Genomic DNA, 25,797 nt, shown 5'->3' on the forward strand with positions numbered 1-25,797 from the left:
TGCAAGGTTTCACCAAAAGAAAAATCCTCTGGAGGGGAAGCAGAGGGAATGGATTCCTCTGCATCTGAATCCTCAGACTGATAAGGGCATGTCTTCATAATCAGAAAGGCCAGAGTCATTAGACTCCTAGTCTGTAGAACCTGAAGGGGACTGGATTCTTTGTCTCTTTGCAGGGGAAGGCTGACTTCCACTAATCAGCGTAATAAGGTCTTCAGCCATTCTAAGCATTTGTTTTTGTAGCATAGGTGCCCGAGCATGCGCTTTGGTCATCTGTTTTCTAGGTGTAGTGCGGACTTTGGGCCTAAAAACTCAGTAGTTTTGGTTAGAAATTAAGTTGTCGATTTCAAACATCGGTAGAGCGAAAAACTGCCTCAGAAGCCAGTGCCTGCACAGCAGCTCTGGACCCATCCAAGGTAGAGACATTCGCTGGTTCCATAGTCGAAGAAGCATCTTGCGGCATACCAAATGGGTCTCAGCAGAGGCTTGCGAATCCACTGAAGCGGGCATCAGGGGCTGCAAAGGCACCCAAGTACCAGTGGACTAGCGACTAGCTTAATGGAAGCATCGTCAGCAGTTCTGGACCTATGCAGTCAGTCTCTGTCTTTATCCTTATGTTTTTTCAGAAAATCAGTAGTTGGATGGCTTACTGAAGCCATTTTAGAATACGGAGATTGAGAGCGAAAGAATTTACAACAAAGAGAGCCCGAGAACGAATGGTTCGGGAGTTAAACAACAAAACCGACAGCGAGGGACGTTGTGGTCTGGGCCTAAACAGGTGACGCAGTAGGAATGAAAATCTCTGTGAGGTATTTGCTTTCCACAGGTGAGACAATTGTTAACTTTTTCTGACATCAGAGCAAGAAAAAAAGGATCCCCAATGGGGTACTTAGCTTTAGAAGACTTCAGGATTATTCAACTCAAAAACAAAAATTCAGGTAGCGGACGACCGGCACTTGCAAACTGCTTCTTCTTCGGGCTCCTCCTCGGCAAGAAAGACTGATGTAATGGCGACGGCTGCCTGTTTTTATAACCCTGACGACCTGACATCAGGGAAGAAGCGACAGCATCCAACACAGAAATATTAAGTCTCTGGTATTCGGGCTGACTGAAAGCTACCTCGAGGCAGATAACCAAAGTGTGATGACTGCAACAGTGAAACACGAAGAACATCAATAAGAGAGAAAATCAATTTACAGTAACATGAGAGAAGAAGTTGTAGATTACCTTAACATAGTATAACAAGTTACAGCACTAATTACAATAGATCAGAGTACAAGTATAAATTTACAGGTCTATAAACAGTTGATTACTTGTAGAAATATTTACAGTATGTACAGTATTTACAGTGAGCATTAAGATGACTTCAGAAGAGTATAGAATAGTCTGAACAATGACCTTGGCAGAGCATGCACTTGAGTTGTAAAAAGGTTTCCCTGTAATAGTATGTTGTTTTATGCCGTCTTGTTACAGCTGCATAGATAGTTGGAGTAGAGATATGAATTTAGGAGTCTTAAAGAGGTCTCAGGTCAGGAGGAAGGTTATTCCAGGTCTTGGCAATTTCATGAACAAAAACAGATTCCCCAGAGTTGTTTTTGCAGGAGATGCTTTCAATTAAGGCTTTGTTACTAAAGCGTAGTTGTCTAATTGGATTATGGAAGTTAAGGAGGTTGTTTAGGGCAGGTGTTTTTTCAAGGGAGCGCAGTATTTGATGGGCCAAGTTGAGTTTGGTGATATTTTAGAAGGTTGGGGAATTCTAGCCAATGTAGAGATTGTAGAGCATGGCAATGGTGGGAATGGTATTGGTGGCGAATCTGGCAATTTTGTTGTAGCAGGTGAAGAGTTTAAGTTAGTTTTATTTAGGTTTGTTAGTGAGGGAGGGGCATACAGTCTATCCATAAATTTGCTATCCTTGTCAGTGGGAAACAGAGAGGTGGAGGGCAGCAGTCTGAATGATTTATCTGCTGACAATGCAAAGACAGCAGGGTCTGCGAGGGTGTGGGGGGTGGGTTCTTGAACAATAACCGTGTATCCTGGAGAACTTTATAAAACCTATCTGGACATTTAGAAGCTGGGGGCTGAGAGTTGGGGGTCTGGGATGCAGCCAGAAAGGCATCATGAAAGGCTGGAAGCAGGGAAGGGACTACAGATGGAGAAGGCTGGTCCATCTACATTAATTCAAAATATCTCTTTTTGTTTGAGACATCTGAGGTCTGAGCTTAAAATGTTCTCTCAGAGGAAATGGTATCCCCAAAGGAGAATTCTTCTCCTGTAGTTTCAGGACTAATAGAGTCCTCCTCCTCAGGAGTAATGAAGTCCTTGGGGGATTCTATCTGGGAACAATAGTAAGTGATTCATCAGAGGAACACGTTTGTTCTGAATCCGCTAAGGCCTGCACAGGTGTAGGGACTGATAGAGATGCCCGAGACCGGAGGGCCTGGAAGGCCTTGAAAAGATTTGAGGAAAAAAAACTTCCCATCTAGGAGCTAGTTCAGCTTGTCTATGTTCCCTATCCTTTAATTTCTGTTTCCTCTTTAAAGGAGTAGAAGGATGTGTTAACTTAGAGGCAGACACCTGGGAGGATAGAAAGGCTAGAGTTGGCCCCTCCAACTCCTCAAGCCGTGGCTCCCCCTCGCCATCAGGCCCTGATGGCCGATCAACCTCAGCGGATGTACTCTGCATTTTCCACCATGGTTCTCAGTTCTAGCTGTGACAGGTATCTGATGAGACCCTGGGCTAGCATCCGCCTCGAGAGTCTCATCGGACTCCTTAGGTACGCAGCATGAGTGCCAGGCCTAACTTTCTTGGCCTTCTTCAGAGGTGGCTCATCAGAGATACCCACCCTCAACTTCAATGCCTAACACCAGATGTCAGAGTCTCTGGTTTTCTAAATAAAGCTTTAAGGCAGCCAGATGGCTGCGAACCATTTTAGGTACAAAAGACTTGCAAATATCACAAGATGTATGGTCGTGGCCTTCACCTAAATAGAATAACCACTTATCATGGCTGTCCTTGTGTGGAATTGGTCTTCCACAAGCACACTTCCCCTTCCTAGCTGACATGTACATTTGAAAAGCAATAAGAAGTTAACAAAAAACCCAAAGGGGTACTTATCTGTATCGGACGACTGAAACGAACAAACCGATTCCAGGAGCTGGCAATTGGAGGTCTGTAGATCACTGGGGCAGAAAAGTTCTGAAGGGGGTACATGCAGACATCACTTTTATAGCCAACGTTGGTTTATGGCCCGGACAAGCAACATAGCATGTACCCCTGCTCCTAAGACTTTGGTATACTGGCAAGATGCAAGGTGCTACAGGCAGCAACCTCCCTACAGTTATAAATACTGCAACATGAGAATAGGACATATGTCATCACAAGATCACTGGTGTGTAATTCGGCCTTGTGGCATCCACATACCTTAGACTGTCCTGTCTAGATAATACCCTCCCACCCCAGTTGGTCATGTTCATTTTTATAGTGGCAGTGGAGGAAGGTCAAATAAAGGTTGTTCCTGTAAACAAGAGTTCAAAAACTTGCCCAACACAGCAGACGCTGGATTCCAATTTTGAAAGCTTGACTCTGTTGTGGGCTGGGAATTATGGTCCTGTTGGCTCCTGAGTGTCCACCATAATATCTTCATGTTTAGTCTGGCATATGGTGCTGTCTGAATAGAGGAAAAGTACAGTTTTGTACCTACCATAAATGTAGATGTTCGAGGATTCCATTGCTGCAGTCCTGACTATTGGGGTATAGTCCGCGTCCAGTCGGCCCGAATACCAGAGTATAAGGCTGACGTCGGTCATGGCGCCTTAGACTGACGTCAGTACGTCAGGGTACTAATGCGCATGACCGACGTCATATCCTCAGTCTTTTCTTGCCCCAGATGTCAGAAGACCCAAAAAGACAAGTCCCAAAAAACCTGCACCAAAAACATGTACAATATATACAACAATATATACAAAAATACAAGCATGTAAACTCACCTACACAACCACCCCTAATACAGAGGGGAAGGAGGGAGGGTAAATTGGACTGCAGCAATGGAATCCTCGAACATCTACATTTATGGTAGGTACAAAACTGTACTATGTTCTTCGTCTTCCATTGCTGCAGTCCTGACTATTGGGTAGAATCCCAAAGCAGAGGTAAGGGAGGCTGGCAAATTATAAAGAAGTAGGAGCTGATAACATGCCTTGCAAAACAGCTGTGGCAAAACCAGCCCTAGACTTAGAGTAGATAGGGAGATGATAATGCTTAGAGAAAGTATGCACTGAACTCCAAGTAGCGGCTTCCAAAATATCCTTAGTTGCCACCCCCCTTAGAAATGCTGTTGAAGTGGCAGTAGCCCTAGTGGAATGAGGCCTAATCCCAGCTGGAATCTCCTTGCCATGATGGGAATAACAAAATGCAATGCAAAAGCCAATCCACCTGGAAATAGTTTGTTTTGACACAGGCTTGCCCTGTGAACTCAAAGCAAAAGAAACAAACAACTGCTGAGACTGCCTAAAATCCTTAGTCCTGCTTAAATAATATCTCAATTGCCTGTGTACATCTAAAGTGTGCAAAATCTTTTCCCCTTTATTTTGGGGGTCTGCATAAAAAGTAGGCAAATGAATAGTCTGGTTTAAAGCCACACTAGAAACCACCTTAGGCATAAAGGAAGGATTAGTACGTAATGATACCCTATCCTTATGGAAAATCAAAAGGGCTCTACTGCCATAAGGGCCTGCAACTCAGACACCCTTCTTGCAGAAGTAATAGCCAACAGAAAAGCAGTCTTCCATGACAAGTATTTCAATTCAGCATTAGCCGCAGGCTCAAAAGGTTGTAGAGTAAGTTTTTCCAACACAAAATTGAGATCCCAAGCAGGAGTAGGAGCTCTACGTGGGGGTCTTATATTCTTTGCCCCTCTAAGAAACTGCTTGAACAAAGGATGCGAAAACAAAGGTGGGTCACAATCATAGTGAGCTGAAATTGCTGCAGCATGAATCTTAATGGAAGAGAAGGACAAACCTTTGTCCAATAACTCAGTAAGATATTGAAGAGCCACACTCAAATTAGGCTCAGAAATCTCCAAATTCTTTGCTGTACTCCAAAATAAAAATCTCTTCCATTTTTCTGCGTACACCTTCCTTGTACTAGGTCTTCTAGCTTCCATAATCACATTTAACACTTGTTGAGGAAGTTGAGACCTGCTGTGCTTCAACCGAGAATATGCCAGGCTGTTAGATGAAGAGAGTGAAGCTTGACATTGAGCAGATGACCGTCCTTCTGAGATAACAGATGAGGAATCAGAGGTAAAGGCCATGGAGGCTTCTTTACCAGACTCCGTAGTAGTGGATACCAGTGTTGCCGAGGCCAATCTGGAGCTATCAAAATCATCCTTGGCCTGTCTTGTCTGACCTTTAATAGTACCTTTGGAAGAAGAGGCAGAGGTGGAAAGGCATAGACATGAAGGTTTTTCCAACTGAAAGACAGAGCATCCACTTTCCAAGCTGTGTGATGAAACCCCTTTGTGCAATACTTTGGCAGCTGGTGGTTTAGTGGAGAAGCGAACAGATCTATGTCTGGAGTTCCCCATGACACTGTCAATTTCTGAAATACATGAAGATCCAGTTTCCACTCGTGGGGATCCATGATTTGTCTGCTTAACACATCTGCTAGGGAGTTCTGTGCTCCTGGCAGAAACCTTGCCTGAAGAGTTAGTTGCAAGCTTAACGCAGTCTCCCATAAAATCATTGCTTGCCTGCATAGAGGATAAGAATGTGTTCCCCCTTGCTTGTTGATGTACCACATGACAGTTGTGTTGTCTGTTAGAATCAACACCTGCCCTGGAAGAAGTAACTCCTTGAAAGCCATCAATGCAAACTGGACTGCTAACATCTCCTTCATGTTGATATGCAGATGCTGTAGTCTGGCAGGCCACTTGTCTTGTATCCACTTTCCATTTAGATGAGCTCCCCAAGCAATATCCGAGGCATCTGTCGTTAAAATCTGACTCGCCTCTGGCGGGTCACAGAGAGTCCCTTGTTTAGGTGACATTCCTGAGCCCACCACAAGAATTCCTTTTGAAGGCAAGGTATTATTTGAATGACAGTGTCCAAATCCTGGCAGTGCTGTGTCCATACATTTTTGAGATACCATTGCAGCTTCCTCATATGCAGTTTGGCATTGGGAAGCACCAGAATACAAGATGCCATGAACCCTAATGCTTGAAGGACTGTCCTTGCAGTCAGCACGGACTGATGAGATAGTTGATGGAAGTAAAGTGACAGACTCTTTTGTTTGTCCGGGGTTCAAAAGGCCATCTGGGCTGCTGTATTCAGTCTCACACCCAGAAAGCACATGTCTTGAGAGGGTACTAGACTGGACTTTATTTCGTTCACAGAATACCCTAGGCATCTTAGCACTGCTATGACATATTCCAGATGCTGTAGAAGGTCTTCCTTTTCTTGAGCCAGAATCAGGCAGTCGTCCAAGTAAGGATAGATTTGAATTCCTTGAAGCCGGAAGTAAGCTATCACTGGAGCCAGAACCTTTGTGAATACTCTGGGCGCAGTAGATAAGCCAAAGGGCAATGCAGAGAACTGATAATGAAAATCTCCAGTTCGAAACCGCAGATACTTCCTGCAACCTAGCCTTATAGGCACATGAAGGTAAGCTTCCTTGAGATCTAAAGTTACCATCCAGTGATCTTTGCCCAGCAGAGGCAAAAGCTGTTGTAACGTCAACATCTTGAACTTGGGAATGTCCAGATAAGTGTTGAGGATAGATAAATCCAAAATTGGTCTCCACGTGTTCCCCTTCTTTGGTACTAGGAACAGGCGAGAATAAAATCCTAAGCCCCTTTCTGATACAGGGACTGGCTGAATGGCCCCCATCTGGAGTAACTGAGAAACTTGCTTGTGAGCCTCTTTTCTTTGTGGAGGAGGAACGTCTGGCATGCCTTTGAAAGGGGGCATTGTGTGGAAATAAAATCTGTAACCGTGATGAATGATATCCAACACCCATCTGTCTTGAGTGATTAAATCCCAATTTTCTTTGAAAAGAGACAGTCTTCCTCCCAAAGGAGCTGCCAGACGAGAATCTACTGGCAGCTGAAAAGGCAGGTCATTGGGTCTGTTTACGAAAGGACTGACCCCTGCCCTCACCAGAAGTCTGAGCAGGTGAACTCCTGATCTAGGCCTAAAAGAACCTTGAGCCCTGCCCCTACCACGTCTAGACCTACCCCTAGACTGGGAATCATAAGCAGGATATGTCCACCCCTTAGCAGGCCAATTTCTACTAAACTTGGAGGCTGCACCTGCAAAAATCTTTAACAGTCTGCATAGACTTAGCTTTGTCCTCCATTTTCTTTAAAACTGCTTCCACAGGCGGTCCAAACAACACATCAGACTGTAAAGGAGCATCCAAAATCCTTGTCTTAACATGCTCAGCTAAATTCTGATCCTTCAACCAGGCATGTCTGCGAAGAACAGAACTAGTAGCAGCCACCCTCGAGGAGGCCTGTACAGCATCAAAACCACACTGCAAAGAATGCTTACCCACTTGTTCAGACACATGAACCAAATCCAGCAACTCTTTACACTCAATACCTTCCGCCAAAGCATCCACTTTAGATTTCAATTGTGAAAGGAGATAATTTTGATATTTTAGCATGTGAAACTGACAATTCAACGCCCTCATGGCTAGAGTGGAAGAAGTATACACTTTCTTGCCCCACCTATCCAAAGCCCTTGCTTCTTTATCAGAGGGTACAGGATTTTTAACCACAGAAGCCTTAACACCTTTAGGCCCCTGAGAAACAGTTTCTGGGTCCGCCCTAGGACTCTTAAACAAATACTTATGAGCTTCGGGCACCCTATAATACCTATCAGGCTTAACAGGAGCAGGAGGCAAGGAGTCTGGGTTCAGGGAAGCCTCTGCAAAAACATCCTCCACCACATTCAACACAGGAGGAATAGCTAAGGGCCTATGCTGGGGTAAAAACAAAAATTCCCTAAGCCTTTTCCTGGAATCAGAGTAATCCTGGCCTTCCCATTTAAAGTGCTCCCTCATGGAGTGTAGAGTCTCTGAAAATGAAAAATCCTCAGGAGGAGAAGCTGTAGGAGTGGAATCATCCACATCAGAATCAGAATAAGTAGGATACTCCTGTAAGTCTTCCACAGAAGACTCTGAAGCCTGTGAACACTGTTCAAAACTATCTAACTCCTGTTCCACCCTAGGCCTCTTATCAGGCGGGGGCATAGAACCTCTAATCATAGTAATCAAATCTTCTGCCATTTTAAGCATATGTTTCTTAGGCACAGAGCCGAAATGCTAGGAGAAGCCCCACAGAAGCTGAACTTGGCCTACCTCTAAAAGAAGCTTTGGCAACAGAAGGAGAGGCCCTAACTACCTTGGGAAGAGAGGGAAGAACAGTTACCTGAGAAGCCCCTCAGCCTGGCCTACCTCCTGAGAGGGCACATCCTGTAACAATAAAGTTTCTGCCTGAGACTCCATGGAAACTCCTGGCAAAACCTCTGGCTCCACTCGCCTTCTAAAGAACCGGCGTCCGGGACTGCGGTTCATCAACCCTAGGCTTCACTGTTTTGTCCTTGCGCTTCTTGGATGAAGCGGGCCGGAGCATCCGTCGGCATATTATAATTGCAACGCTTCCCAAACACTAACCTGGCACAATCTAGCCTCCTCTTAATAGTGCGTTTGTTAAATCTAGCACAAGAACGGCAACCAACAACGTCGTGCTCAGGCCCTAAACAAGGTATACACAATGTATGATAATCCCTATGCGGTATCTGCTTCCCACAAGAAATACAGTTATTCACTTTTTCTGACATCCGGTTAAATACTGAGGCAAGAAAAAACCAAAATGTTCCCCAACGGGGTACTTAGCCAACTCTGTTTCGGTCTGAAACTCCGGTTTCGGAAATATCTCAGAACGCCAACCTGCACTCGCAAAATTGCTTCTGCATCGGACCATGCGGCAAAAAAGACTGAGGATATGACGTCGGTCATGCGCATTAGTACCCTGACGTACTGACGTCAGTCTAAGGCGCCATGACCGACGTCAGCCTTATACTCTGGTATTCGGGCCGACTGGACGCGGACTATACCCCAATAGTCAGGACTGCAGCAATGGAAGACGAAGAACATCCATCAGACCCAACTCCACGAGTACAGGGAATGTGGAAGGGTTCAGGATTTTCTGAAAGATATGTGACTTCCTGAATTATTGAAATCCTGTTTGGAGATAAAATTGCCATCTGGTTGACAGTGTCTAACTGCCAAACAATAAATGTCGGGGATTAAGATGGCTCCAGATGGGATTTTTTTACATTACATGATCCTGAAAGATGACCCCAGTTGGAGCAAAAACAGTCTTGCTGTGAAGTTTTTCCATAGAGGTTGCCACTAAGGGGCAATCGTCCAAGCGCACACGCGTGTGTGTGTGTGTGTGTGTGTGTGTGTGGGGGGGGGGGGGGGTTCCTCCTTCCTAAAAATCATGTTGACTGTGACTGGAGCCATGCAGTTGGTGAAAACCCAGGAGGCAATGGCAAGTTTAAATGGCAGGGACCAAAAGTAGTAATGACCAAGTCCAACCTGAAAGCTCAAGCATTGCCAGGATGGCTTGGCTTTTTAATGTGAAGGTATGCATCCTGGAGATTCAAAGAGCACATCCAGTCTCCTGCCTGCTGACAAGGCAGGATGGACTGCACTATGGCCACTTAAAATGACTCCTTCACATACTGACTCAACAGACGTAGGTTGATGACTGGTCTGAGGTTCTGGGTCTTTTCTTAACACCAAGAAGAATCAAGAGTGAAAACACGAAACCACTCTGGTCTGGTTCTCCCGAATGGCCTTTTTTTTTTGTTGAGAGATTGTTTGCTTCCCACTTTGCATCCGTCTTCTGATGGGGTAAACTTTATTGGGGGCTGCAATGGTGGACTTTGAGCAATTAAAAAAAATAAAAAAGGTATGAAGTAGCTTCTGGACATAATTTTTCATATCCACTAGTCCTGTGTTGTGGCAAATTATGTAAATAGACAAAGGGGAAGTAGTGTCCCAAGTGACTACACACTGGGACATTTTGTCAATCTTTCAGGGTTCACAGACAGACAGGATCCTGGAAAGGATCTCCTGATCCCCTGTTGGTGTGGGCCACATCTGCCTACACAATGGTGGTTACACAAGAATTCCCCCCTGTTGCAGCATCCTCTGTCATTTTGTTGCGTCTGCTTTTACTTATAAAACTAAATTTTTTGGCCCCTTTTTAGTTTCTTTGAAAGAAACACGGTGGGGCTGAATACTTAACTTCAAAAAGCAGCAAGTGTTTTGCCATCTTGCTCATATTATAACAATTTGTCCTTGACCTTTTCACCAAACAAAGATCCATCAAAGGGAACGCTGATGAAAGCCATCTTTAAATGGCCCGCAAAATCAGCTGGGTTAGCTAGACCTGCTGCCGCACTACAATTCCACAGCCAACCACTCTATATACTCCATCCATTGAGTTAGGAAGCAAAAAGTACAGTTTTGTACCTACCATAAATGTAGATGTCCGATAGGTATGCATCTGCAGTCATCACATATGGGTTGTCCTGCCTCAGGCAGCCCTTCGGTCGGCCGGATTCCAAAGTCTGGGTCCGGCGTCGGCTGATGTCGCCCTTTCCCCGATGTCACAACGCCTGGGGTATAAAAGCATCAGCCGACGACATCTTCCTCAGTTTTTCTTGCCCCAGATGCCAGGTATTCTCCATGCTGTTAGTTGCAATGTTTTCAGGTTGGGGTGAAGAGTTTTGTATCTGTGCTGTATCAGTAAAAGTGGCCATAGAGGTAGGGGCCATGGCTTCGTACGTCCAGTCCGGAGCTATCAGGATCACATTTGGCTGCTCTGCCCTGATCTTCAGTAGCACCTTGGTCATTAATGGAATAGGAGGAAATGCATACACTGTCAGATTTCTCCAGCTGAAAGAGAGGGCGTCCACTTTCCACGCTTGTGGGTGGTATGTCCTTGAGCAGAATTTCTTTAGTTGATGATTGTGGGGGGATGCAAATAGATCTATGTCCGGGCTTCCCCAAGATTGTGTTATCTTTTGGAAAATGTCTGGGTGCAGCATCCATTCGTGTGCATCCATGATATTTCTGCTTAAGCTGTCCGCCAGTGTATTGTCCTTCCCTGGCACAAACTGAGCTTGTAGCTGTATATTGAGTTTCAAGGAAAGATCCCATAGATTCATTGCCAGTCTGCACAGAGAGTAAGAATGGGTACCTCCTTGCTTGTTTATGTACCACATAACTGCGGTGTTGTCTGTCCTTATTAGTAGATGGCCTTGATGCAGAAAGAGTTTAAAGGCCTCGAATGCATGCATCACTGCTAGCATTTCTTTTTGATTTATGTGCATGCGTAGCTCCTTTCGTGACCACTGTCCTTGGATACCTCTGCCCTCCATGTGTGCTCCCCAACCTAGGTCTGAAGCGTCTGTTGTAATAGTTTGGGAGGTTTTTGGCTTTGTGAAGGGCAGCCCTCTGTTGGACTGGCTGGCCTGAGCCCACCACAGAAATTCCTTGTGAAGGCATGGAATGAGTGGGATTAAAGTTTCCAAACTGTGACTGTGCTGAGTCCATAAATTCTTTAGGTACCACTGTAGCTTTCTCATATGTAGCCTTGTTTGTGGAATCAGAAGAATACAGGATGCCATGTAACCCAGGGCCTGTAGGATTTTCCTTGCAGTCAGCTGAGTTTGTCTTGTCAGATTCTTGAAGTAATCCGGTAGTTGACTTTGTTTTTCTTCTGTGAGATAAGCCATTTGGGTGGTTGTATCTAGATCCGCACCCAGAAAGGTTATTCTTTGGGATGGAACAAGTCTTGATTTGTGCATGTTGACTGTATATCCCCAGGCCTGTAAAAGATTGATGGCATAATTTAAGTCCTTTATCAGAGTTTGTTGGTTGTACGCTTGTATAAGGCAGTCGTCCAGATATGGGTAGATTTGAATCCCCTGGAGTCTTTAGTGTGCTATTACTGATGCCAGGCATTTCGTGAATACTCTGGGCGCAGTAGATAAGCCAAAGGGCAATGCTGAGAATTGATAATGCTCTGACCCTGCAAAAAATCTGAGGTATCTTCTGCAACTTTGTCCGATAGGGACATGCAGGTATGCCTCCTTGAGGTCTAGAGTAACCAGCCAAGACCCCTTGCCCAGCACGGAAAGGAGTTGCTGTAGAGTCAACATTTTGAATTTTGGCACAATGAGATAAGTATTCAGTACGGACAAGTTGAGAATAGGCCTCCACTGATGCTCTTTTCTTGGAACAAGGAATAGTCTGGAGTAAAATCCTTGGCCTTGTTCTGAAATAGGAACTTTTTCTATGGCTTTCATTTGTAGTAAGTTTGAGATTTGTTTTAAAGCCTCTGTCCTTTGATTTGGTGGCAGACCTGGTATGCCTTTTCTTTTTGGCAATGTGTAGAAATGGAACCTATATCCGTTGTCTATTATTTGGAGTGCCCATTTGTCTCTTGTAATGTTGTGCCAATTTCTTGAGAATAAAGAAAGCTTTCCGCCCAAAGGTGCTTCTAATTGAGCCCTGGTTGGCGGAGTCAAAGCAGAGTCATTGAGTTTGTCCTTGTGCAGCAGTTGCAGATCCTGAACTGCCTGTCTGGATTGGAGGTTGCCACGGCCTCTGTAGGAGCCCCTAGCTTGGCCTCTACCTCTGGCACGCCTGTTTCTGCCCCTTTGAAATCTTTCTGTGTCCGGAAAGGACCAATTCTTGGAAGGCCAGTTTCTGCTGAATCTAGGCGGTTGGACTTGAAGAAAATCCTTAACTGTTTGTACAGATTTTGCCTTTTCCTCAAATTTCTTTAGGACGTCTTGAGCAGTGGAACCAAATAACTTTTGCTTTTCCAGTGGAGCATCCAAAAGCTTAGCTTTAACATGTTCTGGCAGAGATTGTTCCTTCAGCCAAGCATGCCTGTGTATGACAACACCTGTCATTGCTGACCTACATGAAGCTTCCAATGCATCATAACCACACTGCAAGAAATGGTTGCTAACCTGCTGGGAATTATGTACCAGATCCTGAAGGGATTTACGGTCCAGGACTTCAGAAGAAGACAAATTCTTATGCATTTCTTCTAACAAATACTCTTGATACTGTATCACGTGAAACTGACAATTTAATGCCCTCATAGCAAGAGTGGCAGAAGTATACACTTTTTTACCCCATCTCTCTAATGCCCTGCACTCCTTTGCAGAGGGCAGTGGGTTCTTAGTAGTAACAGCTGCAACCCCTTTAGGGCCCTGTGAAATAGTTTCAGGGTCAGCAGAGTGGGCCTTATAAAGAAAATTGTGTGTGTCCGGGACCCTGTAATACCCATCAGGCTTAACAGGGGCCGGAGGCAGAGTGTCAGGGGTCATACTAGAGTCAGAATATACATCATCACATTTAAAACAGGAGGAATAGCCAAAGGTCTATGCTGAGGTAAATGAAGAAAAGTTCTTAGTCTTTTCCTGGAATCAGAATATTCCTGGCCCTGCCATTTGAAATGCTCTCTCATAGTGTGAAGGGTCTCCCCAAAGGAAAGCTCTTCAGGAGGGGAGGCTGAGGGAATAGATTCCTCTGCATCCGAATCCTCGTAGGCCGAATAAGCCTCCTCCTGGTAGTCTGAGTGATCCGAGCCAACAGAGGCCTCCTCTGAAGAAAGGGGATCAGGGGGATCCATCCTGGGCCTTTTGTCTAGAGGGGGTTGGGAGGCCCTGTCCGGATGAGGCTGAGAGCCCCTAATTAAGGAGATTAGGTCCTCTGCTAAAGTTAAAATCTGTGAACTAGAAGAAGGTCCCTGAGGAATAACTCTGGGAGGCATGGCTTTAGTGTGTTTTGCAGCTTTAGCCCTGGTGAAGGCCTTAATAGACATGGATGCAGGAGGCCTGGCTGCACCACGTGCTGGTGTAGCTTTATCTAAAGGTATGGTGTCGGAAGATTCCAATACACCAGTTTCGGAAGGCAATTCTGTAACCGACTCGGTAGGAGCCTCCGGGACCAAGGCTGTCTGTTGTATTATTTCAGGGTTCGGAAGTTCCAAGGACTCGGTATCAGCCGAGACCGAGACACTCGCGGTAGGCCTAGCCGCGGTTTCAGCCGAAACCACGGCCCGCGTGGGTCGGTCCTTGTCTTTCCGTTTCTTAATTAAATGAGATGTCGGGGTTTCCAATGGCATTTTGTAAGCAAAACTATCCCAAAAAAACTCTTCTGCGAACTCCGACCGACGTCTAAGAGTGCGTCGGTTGAAGGAAGCGCAGGCAGAGCAGGCAGAGACGTCGTGGTCTGGGCCTAAGCAAGGAAGACAATAAGAGTGGAAATCCTTATGAGGTATTTGTTTCCCACAAGTTAAACAATTAACTTTTTCTGACATCGGCTGAGGCAAGAAAGAGTCCCCAACGGGGTACTTAGCTTTTGAAGTCTTCGGATAGCGAAATTACAGGAGCTGGCCGACCGGCACTTGCGAACTGCTTCTGCTTCGGGCACCACGCGGCAAGAAAGACTGGGGAAGATGGCGTCGGCTGACGCTTTTATACCCCAGGCGTTGTGACGTCGGGGAAAGGGCGACATCAGCCGACGCCAGACCCAGACTTTGGAATCCGGCCGACCGAAGGGCTGCCTGAGGCAGGACAACCCATATGTGATGACTGCAGATGCATCCTTGAAGGACATCACATGGCAGCAAAGTGACAGATGAAAAGTTACCACTTGGGTCTCCAGCAATGATCTTGGCTCATCTGTGTTTTCAAATTATCAATGGTTTTTTTCTGGCAAATCCCATTGACACCATACTGTTTGTGCCTTGCAATTCAATGCCCTGACTGAAAATGTACTACATACATGCACACGTTTTCTATCAATCATCCATGATTACTTGTTAGGAAGGATAGCCTGAGCGTTCTCGGGGAATTTTCAACTGGTGGTAGCAGATACCACAGTGGAATTTAGGTGTTCCTTTGCTCCACTGCTGCCTATCTTTGGGGGCACACAACACTCTAATGAACTTTCTGGGATCATCTTGGACACATCCAGCTCTTTCCATAGCTTGGAGCACATCATGTCCACAAGCTTATCTGGGGGTGATTACCTCTTGGCCTCCTGCAAAATCTCTTCCTCTGGGGAGCTAGAATCTGTTGCCCAGGATTCCTCTAAGCCTCAAAGATTTCATGAAATGTGTAATTTTCAAGAAGGGATTTGGAAGAGATCAAGAGACTGCCACTTCACTGGGAACTGTGTTTGGGGGGGAGTCTAGGTGTTCCTCTTGCATAGCCTCTTCCTTGGGGGGGAGGCTCAGACAGAGTCATCTCAGCTCTCCTAGGAAGAAGGCAGCCCTAACTTAGGCTGGTGTACAACTAAAGGCTTCAGACTCTGATGCCCAAGGGCAGATCCAATGCAAAGAAACCATTTTAGATCTAATCACTGAAATGTCAGAGATATTCAGGCCTGTGTCTATCTGCAGAAAATGCAACGACATCAGCCTTGAAAGATGAATGCTAGCTCAGAGTATTGAAGCCTCTGGAGCCACAGTCACTAAGGAAGACTTTGATGCAGAAGGGTCAAAAGACAAGAGAATCAATGCTAAAAACAGTCCCAACAAGGAAGGAACCAGAGTTATAACCAGGTCCTAGGCACAGAGCTTTTCAACCTTATTAGATCTCAGTGCTGACAGGGTCAAAGCAGAGGTCTCCACTAACAATGAGGACATCAGTGTCAAGGAAAGTATCCGTGGGCATCAATGGCAACAGTACAGGCAGAAATACCGGTTTTAATACTATAAGAGATGAAACAGAGCCAGGAGAAGAAACGGCAATAAAGGGTTTCTTCTCTTGCCACCCTGGGCACAGAGGGGGCTGAAATAATACTGCAGTTCTAAGCCTTTTGCGAATGCTGACATCTCATGCTCCCAGTCCAGCTGTGTCAGGGTTTGGATGGATCTGTAGGAATGGAACATGCTGTCAACACCAGGCTAGATGACAAAAATCTTCAAAGTCCATGCTCCAAAGCAAAGCTCCCAGCCTAAGAGGAGAACAAGACTTATAAGAATTATCCATAGTGGAATGTTCTGGATGAGAAGGCGAGGAGGAAGTCCTAGGGAACTTAGCAGGTGATGGGTCTTCCAAAATAGGGATGTCTGATTCACCTGTCTTCCTTTTCTTTTTATATGGACTAGTTTCACAGACTGCTTGTCCTTATACTAAGTCCTGTAATTCTCCTTTTACTAATCTCTGATAGAGCCCTTTTAAAACCAGTTTACTGTGCCTATTTAGTGAAGTCATGGAACTAAAGTTATCTAGATCACTAGGCCACAGTCCAAAATTACCCCCCCCCCCCACACACACACACACATACACACAATTTACACCAACTGCACTGCAAAATCTGTCGATAAGAAACCCCTACAATAAAAAGGGTAAGAAAAGGACAGACTAAGTTTTTTTTCGTTTGTTTTGTGACTAGGGACAGGGACCAAATGAAAGTCAAAAAGATTGGTAAATTGAAAAGAAAATAAAAGTATAAAATCTGAAGTACACAATTTAATCGTTAACTGAATATAATATACGTGTACTGCATGCAGAATGGGGATTACACTCAAATATCTGGAAAAAGATGAATCAATTAAACAGTTCTATACGGTGAGATACATCTTAACTGCTAAGCATCCCTGCTTCATTTTTGAAGATCAGGCATCTTATCTTGATAGGCAGTTTAATCTGCCAGTAACTGCCAGCAAACAGTGGCAGAAATAAAGACAAATTTGTTTTTGTCTGCTGCCTGTACCAGTAAATTGTCCCTCATTTACAGCTATGATAGTCAACCTGCTCATAATCCTCTATAGCTTACCAAAACTATTATAAACCCCTGAAGAGATTCATGCAAGCACAGAAATGTTACAACTCGCATGATGGCAGTGAGAAGCACAAACTTGCAGAAATAGTCATTGCAAAGAAGGCGGAACCAAAGATGACCAGCCCACCAGCTGCCAATGCCCAAACTGGATCAGATTAAATCACAGGCTTTAAACTCTCCTCCACTGTCATACAACAATGCACCCCAGATTTGCCATGAAATGCTCAGAGTTCTTCAAAGTAAGCTCTCCTATGCTTAAATCATCATAAAGCACAAGCCTTTCTACAAAATACATTTTAATTTTTTTTTTCAGAAGTGTTTTTATATAAACCATTTTTATGAAATTACCACTTGCTGGCCATCAGCCCTACATGAGTAATCAGTTCCTTGCTATTTCTTCCCCATGAGTACACATGTTCCCGCCACCCAAGATTCATAAATGCTACTGCACAGGTATGACATGGCAGAGCCAAACACATTCTCAGTTCCAAAGGTTGCACATTGCACACCTCCTTCCTTAGTTAATAGTGGCAATGCAGCAGACATCACTGCCTCCCCTCCTATGGGATAGGCAAGTAGGTATTATCGGCAACATTCCATCCTCCATACCTGACTCCACTCATACTTGAGCCATTAACTGATCTCAGATTGTCTGGGTCATAGTCAAAGTATCGTTGTGTACACTTACCATAAATGTAAATGTTAGAGTGTATTCACTGTTGCAGTCATCACCTGTGGGGTATCCCCGCTGTGGTCGGCCCGAATACCAGAGTCAATTTTTTTGTATCGGCTGCAGATGCCTGTAGTCTGACATCAGGTCGTCAGTGCTATAAAGCAAGGCAGCCAACGTCATTACATCTGTTTTTTTGCCCTAACTCGCAAGAAGCACAAGGAAATAAGGAAAAGTTGTCCTTGTGGCTAAAAGCCACCGTGGGAAGCTTAGGTCCCCCTACGGGAAGTTGGGGGATGGAGGGAGGGAAACCAGGACTGCAACAGTGAATACACTCGTACATCTACATTTATGTTAAGTGTACACAATTGTACTATGTTCTTCATGTTTCACTGTTGCAGTCATCACCTGTGGGAGGATTCCCAAAGCTGAGGAGAGGGGTGGAAGGATATGTAAGTGTCTTTGGCATGGGTGAGCAGCCCCTGCAGAACTGCACAGGCAAACCCTGCCCTAGAAAAAAGAGATAGGTGGCAATGCTTTGTAAATGTGTGGACAAAGGTCCAGGTGGCAGCTTCTAAAATGTCTCTGGTGGGGACTCCTTTGAGGAAGGCTGTGGAAGTGGAGGCTGCCCTAGTGGAATGGGTACAGATAGGTTGGGGGGGGGGGGTTCCCATGTAGTTTGTAGCAGCAACAGATACAGTGTGATATCCATTTAGAAATGGTTTGTTTGAAAATGGGCTTTCCCTCTGCACCAGGGGCAAAGCTGAAAAGTAGTTGGTCTGTTTTTCTGAATTGTTTAGTATGGTCCAAATAGTATCAGAGTTGTCTGTGCACATCTAGCGAATGTAGAATTATTTCCCCCCTTGTTTTTGAGGGTGTACGGCCTGGTTGTGTCACATCAGATACCACCTTGGGCATAAAGGAGGGGTTAGTCCTCAGGGAGACCCTGTCTGCATGGAAAATGATGAAGGGCTTAAAAGCCATGAGAGCCTGAAGTTCTGATATCCTTCTGGCTGAGGTGATAGCTAGTAGGAAGGCAGTCTTCCAAGAGAAGTATTACAATTCTGTAGAAGCAGCAGGTTCGTAAGGAGGTGTGGCTAGCTTTTTTATAACATAATTCAGGTCCCAGGGTGGCGTGGGTGGCCTTCTTAGGAGGTCTGATATTAGAAGCCCCTCTGAGGAATTGCTTAATCAAAGAATGACAGAAGAGGGGTGGGTCTGAATCGTAATGGGCAGAAATGGCTGAGGCATGGATTTTAGTAGAGGAGAGGCCACTATTGAGCAACTCAGCTAGGTAATCCATGATGAGGGATGGAATGATGGGAGGTACTGGCCCCTTGGGACAGGTTCCAGGAGCAGAATTTTTTCCATTTCCCTGCATATGATTTTCTGGTGCTGGGCCTTCTGGCCTCTGTGATGATGTCTAGGAACTGTTTAACAGGGACTCCTTGTTAGCTTTTAAAGTATAAACCATGCTGAAAGATTGAGAGACTAAGTCTAGGTGCCGCATCTTCCCCCTCAACTGGGTCAAGAGGTCTGAGATAAGGGGAAGCTGCTTGGGGGGCTGTAAGGTCAGGCTGTGCAGTAAGGGGTACCAATGCAGTCTGGGCCAAGTACCTTGGGAATAAGGGGCAGAGAAGGGAACGTGTACACAAAAAGGGAGCTCCAGGGGAAGGTCAAGGCATCCACCTTCCACGCTAGGAGGTGATAATCCCTGGCACAGAACTTTTTACAGCTGATGGTTGGAGGTGCGAGGCAAAGAGATCCACTTCCGGAGTCCCCCACTCGAGTGATTTGCAGAAAAATTTCCCTATGAAACTGCCATTCGTGGAGGTTCAGTAAGTTTCTGCTTAGATGGTCTGCCAGGGTGTTGTTGACCCCTGATAGGTATTGGGCAATTACGTGTAGACCCAAGGAGGTGGCTGTAAGCCAGAGGCTCATGGCTAACATGCACAGGGGGTAAGATCGGGTCCCCCCTGTTTGTTGATAAACAACATTACTGTGGTGTTGTCTGTTTTTATAAGGAGAACCCCTGGCTTGAGATGGGGTTTGAAAGAGGTCAGAGCCTTTTGTACTGCCATCATTTATTTCAAATTTATGTACAAGTGTAGTTGCTGGGCATCCCAAAGACCTTGGGTGCACCTACCTGCTATGTGAGCGCCCCAAGCAATGTCTGAGGTGTCGCTGGTGATTACCTGGCCGGAAGAGAGAAGGATGAAGGGAAGACCCTTGTTCCCGGCACAGGCCTCTGCTCACCAGAGAAACTTAGCACTTATACATGGGATCAGAGGGAGACAGTTCTCTAGGAACTTACAGTGCTGGCATCAAAGATTCTTTAAATACCACTGAAGTTTTCTCTTGTTAAGCATGGCCAGAAGAATGAGAAGGATACAAGATGTCTCGTATCCCAGGGCTTGCAGGAACTTCCTCCCAGTGAGGTGACATCTGGAAGCTGCTGGGTAAAGTACAGAGGAAGGAATCTCTGCTTTTCTGGGGATAGGAAAGCTATTTGGGATACTGTGTCTAGCAAAGCTCCAAAAAAATGATCTTCCTGGTGGGGTTATACTTTGATTTCTTCTCGATGATGGTGAACCCTAGAGAAGTTAGGAGTGATTTGACAAAAAGAAGGTCCTGGAAAGCAGCTTTTCTTTGCACTCCGCCTGAATGAGGCCGTCATCCATTTAAGGGTAAATCTGATCATTTTTCTCTGTCTGCAGAATGCTATGGGCAGGGCCAAGCATTTGGTGAATACTTGGGAGCAATAGATAAGTCAAAGGCCAGCACAGAGAACTGAACGTGTAGTGAGCCTGCTCCAAAGTGCAGGAATTTCCTGCACGATTCCCTGATGGGGAAGTGGAGGTACACATCTTTTAGGTCTAGGGTCACTAGCCAGGCATTTTATGTTAGCATAGGCAGCAGCTACTGTAAAGTTAGCATTGTGAATGTGGGAACCACCAAGGAGGTTTTCAGAATGGATAGATCCAGGATGGAGTGCCAAGTGCCCTCTTTTCTGGGAACAAGGAATACTTTGGAATGAAAGCCTTTCCCTGTTTGATCTGAGGGGACAGATTCTACTGCCCCCTGAGGTAAGAGAGTTTGGACCCGTTTCAATGCCTCTGCCCACCGATTTGGAGGTAAATCTGGGTATGCTCTTGGGATCGGGAGTTCGCTGAAAGAGAATTTGTATCCCTGAAAAATTATCTTTAAGACCCATTGGTCCTTTGTTATAGAAAGCCAATTGTCTATGAAGAGGGAGAGCCTTCCTCCTAGTTTTTGATGAGTGAAGGGAGGGCGGGGGGGGGGGGGGAGTCATTGTGCGTGTTTGTCATAGAAGGCTGGCTTAGAACTCCCTGCCTTAGAGACGGAAGTGGTCCATTGTTTGCTTCTCTGCTGGCCCTGGGATGGGGGCCTGGATGATCTGTCCCTGCTGGGCTTACCTTGGCCCTGTCTGCTAGGTGCAGGGAAGGACCAATGCTTAGAAGGAAAGTTCCTGTTGAATCTGGGAGGTTGAACCTGAAAGAAATCTTTTACTGTTTACATAGATTTTGCTTAGTCTTCCATCTTTCTAAGCACCTCTTCTGCTTTTTCTCCAAACCACCGCTCCTTATCTAGGGGTGCATCGATAAGTTTAGACTTGACATGATCAGGAAGAGGTTGTTCCTTCAGCCATACAGGTCTCCTAACAACAGATCCTGTCAGTGCTGCCCTGCTAGAGGTTTCTAGGGAATCATATTCATATTGTAATGAGTGTTTGGCCACTTGACAAGCAGAGTGCAGTTTATCTGCTAATTCGTTTGAACTGGGACAGTCAGGAAAGGTAGCAATCTTCTGTTTTAATAGTTCCAAAGTGTGTTGTTGATATTTTGACATATGGAACTGACAGGCGAGTGCTCTGATGGCTAAGGTTGCAGAGGTGTATACTTTTTAACCCCATCTGTCCAGAGCTCTGGAGTCTCCATCACAAGGAAGAGGATACTTGCCAGAACTAGTCTTAGCTCCTTTAGGTCCCTGTGTAATGACCTCTGGGTCTACAACAGGATTTCTGTACAGGTACTTGCGAGAATCCGGTACTCTGTAGTATCTGTCAGGTTTACTGGGAGCAGGAGGGAGGGTGTCAGGGGCTAAAGCTGGACTCATGGAAAACATCATCCACCACTTCTAAAATAGGGGGATGGCCAGGGGTCTGTGCTGGGGCAGGTCCAGAAACTCTCCAAGTCTTTTCTTAGACTGTGGAAAGTCCTGAGATTCCCACTGGAAATCCAATAGGGAGTGAAGGGTTTTCCCCAAACGAAAGGTCCTCTGGAGGCAAGGCAGAAGAGATGGATTTCCTCTGTATCTGAATCCTCATAAGCAGTTAAGGGATGCTGTTCCTCTTCAAAAACGGAATAGTCCGATTCCTCAGAATCCTGTTCTGTCAATTTCTGGAGAAAGCCACCTTTTCCTTTTAGAAGTTGTGGCCTGACTACTCCAGTTAAGGGAGTTGAGATCCTCCACCATTTTAAGCATTTGTGCTTGGGGTGGTGGAGCAGTAGCAAGATGGAGGCTAGAAGCACATTTCCTAGGAGTGGCCTGGCTTCTGGGCCTGAGAGAAACTGGTCTAAGAGAAACGGTAGTCAGATGTGAAGATGTCGGTTTTTGTCTAGATTCGGTAGTGCGTAAAGCCTCCTGGGAAGCCAGTGCCTGCGCTGCAGCTCTGGACCCAACAGAGGCAAAAACAGCCAAAGGCTTGGAAGACTAAGAATTTCTGTGGCACACCGGACTCAGAAAGTGTCTTCGTAGAGGCCTGCATAGATATCGAATCGGTCATCACAGGCTGTGAAAGCACCACACTGAATTCCAGAGAACTGACTACCTGCTTAGCAGTAGCGTCGTCAGAAGGCTTAGCCTTGTGCGGTCTGTCACTGCCTATCGCTGTTTTTTTCGGAATGTCCACAGATTGTTGGCTGATGGATGCCATATCGGAATGCGAAGATGGAACATGAAAATAACTGTCGAATGGTTCTCGCATTAAAGAGGGCACAGAACCAGCAACTGGGGACGTCGTGGTCTGGGCCTAAACAAGTGACGCAGCAAGAATGAAGTCTCTGTGTGGGATCTCCTATCCAAAGGCGAGACAACTGTTAACTTTTTCAGACATCTGTTAGTGCAAGAAAAAAAAAAGGATCCCCAATGGGATGCTTAGCTTTAGATGTTTTCAGCTGAAATTCAACTTCTGGTAGCGGCCGACCGGCACTCGTGCGAACTGCTTCTGCTACGGGCTCCACACCAACGACTAAAGTAATGACGTCGGCTGCCTTGCTTTATAGCACTGATGACCTAACATCAGACTACAGGCTACTGCAGCCAATGCAGAAAAACACCGACTCTGGTATTCGGGCCAGCCAAGAGCTACCACAGCAGGGATAACCCCCCACAGGTGATGACTGCAACAGTGAAACATGAAGAACATCTTCCTTTCTCTTGGTAATGAAGCCAAGCTTTGTCTTTTTCAAGCTAGACAAAATGTTCCTAGAATATGCTTATGTGAATTAAAGACAGTAACTACATGCAAGTTAAGGCAAAAATTCTTATTTGCATCTGCCATTCCAATAAATTCATGATAGAATATGTTTTTGTGTGAACCACTTACATCGTGTAAGGTGTCTGTCGGGGCCATGTACCATCATCATTCTTCTGCTCAATTACTAATACCTATGGAGTGGCAAAAAGGGGGTAAATAAAATTAAAATCTTACCATGTACACAGCCTATAAAATACATTTCTTTTTTTTTTTACTCAAAGAAATTATCGTGTCTTCCAGCAAAAGTAATAGGTGGAATTAAGCAGCCTCAAATATTTTTTCAACCAAGCACATTTTTCAATGCAGTCCACACTGAACCTCCATATTTTAAATAAGATACCGACCCTTATTTCACATGTACCATGTACACAGCCTATAAAATACATTTCTTTTTTTTTTACTCAAAGAAATTATCGTGTCTTCCAGCAAAAGTAATAGGTGGAATTAAGCAGCCTCAAATATTTTTTCAACCAAGCACATTTTTCAATGCAGTCCACGCTGAACCTCCATATTTTAAATAAGATACCAACCCTTATTTCATATGTACTGCAAATGACCATCAACACCTTACATAAAGTAAGGCCACACTGATTCTGATCATGAGGAAACGTTTAGCAATTTCCAAAGGGCTATGCAATCTAATAATATTCAAAGCTAGAAGAGATAAAAGCCCATATACTGCTATTGTCCCAAGACCTATTCATCTTTATTTTTATTAGATAAATAAAACACAATAACCTGCAGGATACATGAAGTCTACAGTGTGTTATGAAAAAAACAATCAGGCATAAATCTGTGGAAAACGTCCTGCTTCAATATGAAACGGTTGAGCTTTCTCTCACTCCATTATACTTCACTTATAAAGTAGCAGTCATCCAATTAATGACCAGTTACCCAGCCTTCTTTATGAATAATCATATAAAGTTTGCCCACTTTTTAAAATGCGGAGGTAGCTGAAGATCGCAAGGCAAACTCCATGTGCAACCTTATTTACTTCTTTTACATTTAATAAGTACATTAGTCTGACAAACCTTTTCAGACATAACCCGAGCCTAAAGCAGGAATAGACAGACTCAGTAATACAAATATTCACAATATAAAACTGGCATTAAATTACCAACAGTTGAAAAATTAACTTATAAATCTGCTCATAAAATTTAAAACAAAATCAGTATATATCTTAATCTTGGCAGAGTGGTTAAGGTCTTTACCTCACAGATACAAGTTACAGGATTTAATTATGACCAATGGTTACTGGCTAGGCTTGTAATACTCTGTAGACTGGTGGCCTAGTATTTAACTATGAACGTATAAATGCAAGTAGGGATTACTTCCATGATATCAGATTACTTCTAGGGTATCTGCTCACCTCCCATGGTTGTTTGCATTTAAAAAAACAAAGCAAATACATATATACTAATTACACACACACGCGCACACACGCACACACACGCACACACACGCACACACACGCACACACACTACTGTATCACAATCTGTTTTGTGGACATTACGATTCATCAAGCCACTATTCAGTGGCTCAAAAGACAGAATGTCCTCATCATTAAAAACCAAGAAAAAATGTCTTCTCTCACAGTTCAATGATCTCGGACAAACAAAACTGAAACATTCACTCAGTGAGACTGACAAAACAGGAATTTGATCAAAAGATATGCAAATACCAATTTTAAAGATTTAATCATAGGACAAATACAACTGCACCCCCACACACACACAAACACACACAAACCTCATATTATCCAAATTTGTGTGCGTCTGCGTGTATATACAGGTATGTATGTGTCTGTTACATACAGTACAACATTAAAGGCAGGGGGAGACACCAGTCTTAGAAAACAGCAATCCTTACACATAATTTAATAAAAAATGCAGGTTTTCTCATACTAATGTCTTAGGACTAACAGCAGCTTCATAGCCAGTACCTTCAAAATGGTTCCATACTGCTTGCTGGGTTATAGTCGGCTCCCTACTGAAAAGGTAGAATTCAATGCTCAGTGCCAATGAGCCAAAATAAAAAAAAAAAAGACCAAAAACCCAGAAGAGCAAATTTTGAAAATCCCTCTTCTCCTTAAAACTTTTTTTGCAGGTGGGTGCAAGCCCCACTGCACCTCATGTCGGAGGGCAAGTCCCACCACTCCCAAACTTAAATATACCAACTTCAAGATCGTCATACAGCAAAGGTAAGTAAATATTCCAGGAAATGGCTTCTCGGACTTAGAATATGCAAGTCCATTCTTTTGGCCATTCAGTCTCCGTATTTATGGACTTGCTGTACCGGGTCCAGAGTTTCAAATGGTTATTACAGTTTCTTTCAGTATTTCTCTCACTAGCTCAGCACTTCTTAAACAGTAACAAATTCATACTTCATTCTGGTGTCTTTGCAATTCATTTTAATGTCTCAGTTTATTACACAAACTGCTCTGGACATTAAATCCCTAAAAAAAATGGACAAATACATTTTGCAGGGGCTTTCCTCCCTCCTATTTTTGCTTCAACTGTTCCTTAAAGAAAACCTGCTCATACTACAGAAACTCTTCACATTTGTATTTACACACTTCAGTATCACCTGTAATTATCCAGATGGCAAATTCCGCCACACTGTGCAACAATACATATAGTTTTAATATAGGACGTTATACCAGACCAGCCTTAAAACAGC

General features: G+C 44.6%; 1 protein-coding gene across 1 annotated transcript in view; it reads right to left on the reverse strand.

The window, feature by feature from the left end:
• Window positions 1-25,797, reverse strand: part of LOC122807698 (ubiquitin carboxyl-terminal hydrolase 4-like) — a 1,844,759-nt gene that overhangs the window by 1,688,873 nt on the left and 130,089 nt on the right. The window contains exon 2 of the mRNA XM_044078661.1: window positions 23,187-23,248. Coding sequence (XP_043934596.1) covers window positions 23,187-23,248 — 62 coding nt within the window. The remainder of the gene's footprint in view (window positions 1-23,186; window positions 23,249-25,797) is intronic.

The sequence above is a fragment of the Protopterus annectens genome, chromosome 7.part1, assembly GCF_019279795.1.
Source record: "Protopterus annectens isolate FY-2018-M chromosome 7.part1, PAN1.0, whole genome shotgun sequence".
Taxonomy (NCBI): domain Eukaryota; kingdom Metazoa; phylum Chordata; order Ceratodontiformes; family Protopteridae; genus Protopterus; species Protopterus annectens.